At 36.9% G+C, this 8,558-nt stretch overlaps 1 protein-coding gene across 1 annotated transcript; it reads left to right on the top strand.

The window, feature by feature from the left end:
* The first annotated feature begins 5,341 nt into the window (after positions 1 to 5,341).
* On the top strand, positions 5,342 to 6,060 carry LOC138865570 (germ cell nuclear acidic protein-like). Its single transcript, XM_070136262.1, has 2 exons — positions 5,342 to 5,392; positions 5,725 to 6,060. The coding sequence occupies exons 1-2, from the start codon at positions 5,342 to 5,344 to the stop codon at positions 6,058 to 6,060; spliced, it is 387 nt and encodes a 128-aa protein (XP_069992363.1).
* The last annotated feature ends 2,498 nt before the right edge of the window (positions 6,061 to 8,558 follow it).

The raw sequence follows: 8,558 nt of genomic DNA, 5'->3' as shown, positions 1-8,558 counted from the left end.
GGGGCGTGGCCACAACAGCTGATTAACACATACAAACAAACCTCACTGCCCTCGAGCTCGGTTGACGGGGGTAGGCGAGGCTATATATTCTGGATAATTATACTTTGCGGCCACGACCCACATTATCACGTCACAGTAGCCGGATTGACCTTGGATGCAAATTACTATTACTTTTTTTTCGTTATTGATTTTCTGGAGAAGAGAGACAAGGAAGGAATGCACTGTTGTGGTAGCCGGTGGGGGGGAGGGGTAAAAGGTAAGATGATATGAAAAGATGGAGAAAGAAGGAGAGAGAGAGAGAGAGAGAAATAGATAAAGAAATAGAAAGGAAAAGAAAGAGATAGAGAGAGAGAGAGAGAAAGGGAGAGAAAGAGAATGAGAGAGAGAGAAAGTGAGGGAGAAAGAGATAAAGAAAGAGAAAAAAGAGAGAGAGCAAGAAAGAGAAAAAAGAGAGAAAGAAAGAATGAGAAAGAGAGAGAGAAAAAAGAAACAATGAGAGAAGACAAGAAAAAAAAGAAAAGATAAAGATAGAAAAGGAAAGATAAAGATAGAAAAAGAGAAACAACACGCAATAGAAAGAGCGAGAGAGAGAAAAAGGTGGGTCACATTTTACGTAAGTGCTTGAGCATGCAGCCTTACCTCCTTGGTCGTGAGTGAGGGATGGTTGAAGTATTGTGATATATAATACATCTGAGGACGAGCTAAAAATAGAAAATGCAGTTTGCATCCCACCTGCATATACTCTCACTGTGATAAACTAAATAGGAAAAGTGATAAACTAAGCAGGAAAAATGTTAAACTAAGCAGGAAAAGTGTTAAATAGGAAAAAGTGATAAACTAAATAGGAAAAAGTTATAAACTAAATAGGAAAAAAGTGATAAACTAAGCAGGAAAAGTGATAAACTAAATAGGAAAAAGTTATAAACTAAATAGGAAAAAGTGATAAACTGAGCAGGAAAAGTGATAAACTAAATAGGAGAAGTGACAATCTAAACAGGAAAAATGATAAACTAAACAGAAAAAGTGATAAACTGAATATGAAAAGTGATAAACTAAACAGGAGAAGTGATAAACTAAATATGGAAAAGTGATAAACATAAACTAAATAGGAAAAGTGATAATTCAAATAGGAAAAGTAACAAACCAAACAAAAAAAAGTGATAAACCAAACAGAAAAAAGTGTTATGGAAGAAGTTTTGAAACATAGGACGGATTTGGCCTTCGTAAATGCATAGGCAATAAATCACTCAAAAGAAGATTTATAGTAAACAAGAAGTATTCGATTTTTGACAAACGGAAGCACTTAAGGATCGCTGGTAAATACAGTATAGGACACGGAGAGAAAGAATGAGAAAGGAATATATATTCTATATAACTTCTTTCACTTTAGCCATATTTTATTCTCATTCTCAATTTACCACGATAGCTCATACGATACGGTATCAAGATGTCTCCATATAAAGAAGACATTTTTTTATCTTTCTTTTTTTACCTTATTTCGGTCCTTAACAAAACCCAGGAAGATATTTTCCACTACCTTTCATATTTGCACAGAGAGAGAGAAAAAAAAAATACACCGTTTTGGTTCATATGCACGTGGTGGAGGGAGGGGGTGGGGGGAAGGGGTAGGGGATTGAAATTAGCCTGGCCAGACTGGATCAAATGTATTTTAAGTTGGCGTTTTGGCTTCATTATATCAGTAGGAAAAGGTACTGAGTTAAGGGAACTTTACGGTGGGAAAGATTGCTCGTTATGTTATCATTATCAATATAATATTACTACTGCTATCACAGCCACTACTGATTATTAATTATATTATCATTATTGCTATTATCATTGTTATTGTCATTATAATTATTATTATTTTCATCATCATCATTATAATAATAATAATAGTAATAATGATAATAATAATAATAACAAAAATGATAATGATAATATTGATAATGATTATCATTATTATTATTGCTATTATTCTTATTAGTATCATTATTATCATAATTATTATTATTACGATTATAATTATTATTATTGTGATCTTTATCATAATCATAAACATTATCATTATCATCATCATCATCATCATCATCATCATCATCATTATCATTATTATCATATCATCATCATCATTATCACTAGGAATATTATAATTATTATTATCATCGTAAATATCATTATTATCATTGATATTATCATCATTATCATTATTGTTGATATTATTGTTATTATTATTAGCATTATTATTATTGTCATTGGTATTATTACTATTGTTATTATTATTATTGTCATTGGTATTGTTACTATTGTTATCATTACTGTTATCATAATTATCATTAGTGTTAGTATCACTCATTATAGTAATAAATATGATAATGATGATAATAATGATAATCATTATTATTATCAATACTGTTATTATTTTCTTCTCATTCTTATCATTATTATAATCATTATTATCATTGTTATCATTATTATCATTATTATTATTATTATCATTATTATTATCATCATTATAATTATTATCATCATCATCCTCATCCATATTTCCACAACCATCATCACAACATCATAACTGTTGCACGAACTATCCAAATACATCACATACAGTTCACATAAACGACATGTAAATGTGTCAGAGATCAACAGCACATGAACGTATTCCCACAGTATCCTCATCCTACAACCAACTTTTATTTTCCACAGCATCCTCATCCTACAACCAACCTTTTTTGTCATCCTCATCCTACAACCAATTTTATTTTCTCACAAGATCCTCATCCTACAACCAACCTTTTTTGTCATCCTCATCCTACAACCAACTTTATTTTCTCACAGTATCCTCATCCTACAACCAACCTTTTTTGTCATCTTCATCCTACAACCAACTTTTATTTTCCACAGCATCCTCATCCTACAACCAACTTTTTTAGTCTTCCTCATCCTACAATCAACTTGATTTTCTCAGAGAATCCTCATCCTACAACCAACTTTTTTTTCTCACAGCATTCTCATCCTACAACCCACCCTTTTCTCACAGTATCCTCATCCTACAACCTCTTTTCTCGCATCATCCTCATCATCCCACAACCAACCTTTTTCTCTCTCTTTCATCTCTTTCTAAACGAGAAACGAAAATATGTAGGAGATGACAACGAGTTCCAGAATACACCACGGGGGAGCTGTGGGGGGGCAGGGGGGAAGGGGGGCGAGGGGTGGAAGGGGGCGAGGGGGGGGGGGGGGATCTGGCTAGCTTAATTAATCTAGCTGGAGGCTGTGGGACCACGGAATGGGCGGGGCCTGTCCGGGGGAAACGCGTCACCATACTCGACACCATGACGTCAGCATCACCATATATAGTGTGCGAGTCTTGCGTTGGATATAGAGAAGAAAAGAGAAGAGAAAAGAGAGAAGAGGAGAAAGGGAGAGAGAGAGAGAAGAGGGAACACTACAACATCAGCATCCCCATATATAGTGTCTTGCGTTGGATATGGGGTGGGTGGATGGGTGGGGGTAGAGAAGAGAAGAGAAGAGAAAAAAGAGGAGGGGTGAGGAGAGGATAGAGAGAGAGAGCGCGAAAAAAAGAGAGAGAAGAGGGAACACTACAACATCAGCATCCCCATATATAGTGTACGAATCTTGCGTTGGATATGGGGTGGGTTGGTGTGTGTGGGGAGAGAAGAGAAGAGAAAAGAGAGGAGAGGTGAGGAGAGAGAGAGAGAGAAAGAAAGAGAGAGAGAGAGACAGACAGAGATAGAGACAGACAGACAGAGGCAGACAGAGAGAAGAGAGAGACAGACAGACAGAGAGAGCGAAAGAGTTAGAGAAAGAGAGAGAGATAAGAGGGAACACTACAACACCAGCACCACCATATAGCCTACAAGCCTTGACTACAATTCAAACAGAGGCAAAGATCAAAACATACCCCCCCCTCAAAAAAAAAAATAAGGGGGGACATTTATATCCACAAGTCAGATGTTGCGTAGCAGCTGTCTGCGAGGATGCCATTATTTTTCAGCTTTGAAGGTTATTTGCCAATAGGATTCCGACCGGTCTGACGTGGCTCTCATCGCCAATTTTGATCGAATTAAAGTAAATCAACAGTCAGGCGGTGCGGTTCGGATTGCAGTTTTGTGTAGCACCGCTTCGGGTATTTGCTGTGCGGTGTTTTTTTTTTTTTTCTAATTAATTCTTTATTCGTCTTTTATTTTGATTATTCATTATTTTTATTTTATTGTTCATTCTTTATTCATTGTTTGTTTTGATTGCTTATCCATCATTTTGATTTTATTGTTCATTCTTTATTCATTGTTTGTTTTGATTGCTTATCCATCATTTTGATTTTATTTTGATTGTTTGTTCGTCTTTTATTTTGATTGTTTATTCATCATTTTGATTTTATTATTCATTTTTTATTCATTATTTGTTTTGATTCTTTGTTCGTTTTGGTTTATCATTAATGCTTTATTCGTTCTTTGTTTTGATTCTATAGTCATCATTTTGGTTTGTGATTAATTCTTTATTTTGATTCTTTATTCATCATTTTAATTTGTTATTAATTCTTTATTTTGATTCTTTATTCATCATTCTAATTTGTTATTAATTCTTTATTTTGATTCTTTATTCATCATGTATTGTATCATTAATTCTTCATTCATCCTTTATATAGTTTTTGTTTTTTTTTTTTTGGGGGGGCGGGGGGGTGAAATGACATGACAGATGGTTGAAAGAATGTAGATTCTTTGAGGGAATCTACATTTGAGTTACGGATACGAACGCATGAATGTTTGCTTGTTTCCTTGTATTGTATTGCTTCCTTGTGTCCGATTCCCTGAGTTAAACAAGTGACTGAGATTGTTTTGTAAAATACTGACTTAAGGCTACGAGTTCATAATTTTTGGACCATTTTGGACCATTTTTGGAGCATTTTCGGACTATTTTGGACCCTGTTGGACCATTTTTGGACCATTTTAGACCATTTTTGGACCATTTTGGACCATTTTTGGACCATTTTGGACCATTTTTGGACCATTTTAGACCATTTTTGGACCATTTTGGACCATTTTTGGACCATTTTGGACCATTTTTGGACCATTTTAGACCATTTTTGGACCATTTTAGACCATTTTTGGACCATTTTAGACCATTTTTGGACCATTTTGGACCATTTTTGGACCATTTTCGGATTATTTTGGACCCTGTTGGACCATTTTTGGACCATTTTAGACCATTTTTGGACCATTTTAGACCATTTTTGGACCATTTTTGGACCATTTTTGGACCACTTTGGACCATTTTTTTACCATTTTTATGTTCCAAGCGAAATAACCTTCTGCGGCTCTATATGACGAGGACGAAAGTGATGCAGAGGATAATGCTGATGATGACGAAAATGGTGCAGAGGATAATGCTGATGATGACGAAAATGATGCGAAGGATAATGCTGATGATGACGAAAATGATGCGAAGGATAATGCTGATGATGACGAAAATGGTGCAGAGGATAATGCTGATGATGACGAAAATGGTGCAGAGGATAATGCTGATGATGACGAAAATGGTGCAGAGGATAATGCTGATGATGACGAAAATGGTGCAGAGGATAATGCTGATGATGACGAAAATGATGCGAAGGATAATGCTGATGATGACGAAGATGATGCGAAGGATAATGCTGATGATGAAAATGCAGTTGATAATGCTGATGATGATGAAAATGATGCGAAGGATAATGCTGATGATGACGAATATGATGCAGAGGATAATGCTGATGATGACGAATATGATGCAGAGGATAATGCTGATGATGACGATAATGACGCGAAGGATAATGCTGATGACGAAAATGATGCAAAGGATAAAGCTGATGATGACGAAAATGGTGCAAAGGATAATGCTGATGATGACGAAAATGAGGCAAAGTATAATGCTGATGATGACGAAAATGATGCAAAGGATAATGCTGATGATGCTACCGAAGACGCCGGTGATGACTATGATGACGAAGACGATGACGATAACGACGAACGAAGGCAATCACGACGACGGCGACCCAGACAGTAATCAAAAGAAGACAAAAGAGTCTCGAGAATGACCTTGGGAACGTCCTTGAACCGCCCACGACGTCGTTCTGTCATCGGCGTGGACGTTCGCAGCGAAGTTCCGGTGCAAGAGGCCGTGCGAAGGGCGCCTGGATTGATGCCTTGACGGGATTGTGTCTTGGCGTCAATATCCCTTTGTTATCTCTCTCCTTCTTGGGGGAACGTGCGCTCTGCTGCGTGTTTTCTTGGAGTCTGTGTGTGTGTGTGTGTGTGTGTGCGTGAGTTTGTGTGTGTGTGTGTGTGCTTGAGTTTGTGTGTGTGTGTGTGTGTGCGTGAGTTTGTGTGTGTGTGTGTGTGTGCGTGAGTTTGTGTTTGTGAGTTTGTGTTATTTTGTGTGTTTGTGAGTTTGTTTGTGTCTGTGTGTGTGTATTTGTGAGTTTTTTTTGTGTGTGTGTGTGTGTGTTTGTGAGTTTGCGTGTGTCTGCGTGTGTTTATAAGTTTGTGTGTGTGTTTGTGGACATGTTTGTTTACACGTGTGTATATGTATGCGCGTGTGTTAACGTGTGTGTATGCGTATGTGAGCCCCAGGGCATACAATTAATTACATGTGTTTATATAAAATCACTTATTTACCAATCCACCATTTTAAATATCTACGCACACGTTAATCAACGCACGAAGACAGGGAATAGAGACAAACGCAGCAAATACGCTTCCTCTCCCTTACTGCGAAATAATCCACGCAGCAAAGAAACGTTAAACAACATTAATCAAAACATCAAAAAAATACGCCAGGGAGAAGTAATCACTTTGCATAAATTGCTGCTGTCCTATTTAACTTTTTTTTTTGTGTGCGTCCAGGTTTGTAATACCTGTTGTGTATAAACATATGAGTTCAAATCGAAAAAAAAATCCACTGATTGCACGCTTGGTTAAAGGAACGTAAAACATGCTCTGATGTTGCAAACGATCAGCTGTTTAGAGGTTCAGTAGGGCTGATGGATTTGTCCTGAAATGTGGTTGTATTTAATATTCTGATCAATATACGACCTCCATCCAACCCTAGTCCGGTGGTGGACTTTCGGATTAATCTGACTGCGATTTGCAGGGATTTAGCGTCAGGGTGTTGCCAGAGAGGTGTCGGGGATTTTAATACTAAGGTGCAATTAGGACAAACGCAGACAGACACACATGCAAACACGGTAACAGAAACACATGGTTACAATTACTATGTGTGGATATATATATATAGATAGATATATATATATATATATATATAGAGAGAGAGAGAGAGAGAGAGAGAGAGAGAGAGAGAGAGAGAGAGAGAGAGAGAGAGAGAGAGAGAGAGAGTGAGAGAGAGAGAGATGTGTGTGTATGTTTATGTGTGTGTGTGTGTGTGTGTGTGTCTCTGTTTCTGTATGAATGTGTGTTTCTGTGTGTGTATACATATATACATACACTCGAGGAGCATTTGGAAGAAGCAGACACTTGCAGTTTTTAGCAGAAGAGGCTAGACTGGCACCGAGAGGGTCAAGAGGGAATCAGACGATGGTTCCGCTGCATTTTCTTCTTGCAAATGAATTTCTCGCCGCATTCCGTCCAAGGAATATACAAAATGTGAAAATACAAATTGTCATTTATTTTTTTTCTTTTCTTTTCTTTTCTTTCTTTCTTTTTTGGAAATGAAAGCTGATTCGCGGCGTATGAATAAACCGTACACATCATTTTCAAATAGTTATCACTGACATTAATTAAACTTTTTTTTTATCAGGTATTGCTTTATGGAGAGCAATAAATCAACTAAAAAGTCATAGACGGTGACAGTATCATATCAGTTTTACAAGGACGTGAAAACAGTGAAGGCCGGTGCAAAACGAGGCCAAATTTTCGCTGCAAGGTTGACAAAAGAGGCTTCTAGAACTACATACAAAAGAGTAGTGCTGTCGAAGGATATTTACCTGTTTTTATTTATTTATTTACTGTTATTATTATTATCATTATCATTATCATTATCATTATCATTATCATCATTATTATCATTGTCGTTGTCGTTATCATCATCATTATTGTCGTTGTCGTTGTCGTTGTCGTTGTCGTTGTCGTTGTCGTTGTCGTTGTCGTTGTCGTTATCATCATCATTATTGTCGTTGTCGTTGTCGTTGTCGTTGTCGTTATTGTCGTTGTCGTTGTCGTTGTCGTTGTCGTTGTCGTTGTCGTTATCATCATCATTATTGTCGTTGTCGTTGTCGTTGTCGTTGTCGTTGTCGTTATCATCATCATTATTGTCGTTGTCGTTGTCGTTGTCGTTGTCGTTGTCGTTATTGTCGTTGTCGTTGTCGTTGTCGTTGTCGTTGTCGTTGTCGTTGTCGTTATCATCATCATTATTGTCGTTGTCGTTGTCGTTGTCGTTGTCGTTGTCGTTGTCGTTGTCGTTATCATCATCATTATTGTCGTTGTCGTTGTCGTTGTCGTTATCATCATCATTATTGTCGTTGTCGTTGTCGTTGTCGTTGTCGTTGT

This window comes from Penaeus vannamei, chromosome 21, assembly GCF_042767895.1.
Source record: "Penaeus vannamei isolate JL-2024 chromosome 21, ASM4276789v1, whole genome shotgun sequence".
Classification (NCBI taxonomy): domain Eukaryota; kingdom Metazoa; phylum Arthropoda; class Malacostraca; order Decapoda; family Penaeidae; genus Penaeus; species Penaeus vannamei.
This window is presented reverse-complemented; position numbering and strand designations above follow the sequence as displayed.

Bases quoted from the DNA above. Each gene is read 5' to 3' on its own strand.
- LOC138865570 (XM_070136262.1), top strand. From the start codon at position 5,342: ATGACGAGGACGAAAGTGATGCAGAGGATAATGCTGATGATGACGAAA. The intron at 5,393-5,724 runs GTGCAGAGGATA...AATGATGCGAAG, and splicing joins TGCTGATGATGACGAAAATG to GATAATGCTGATGATGACGA.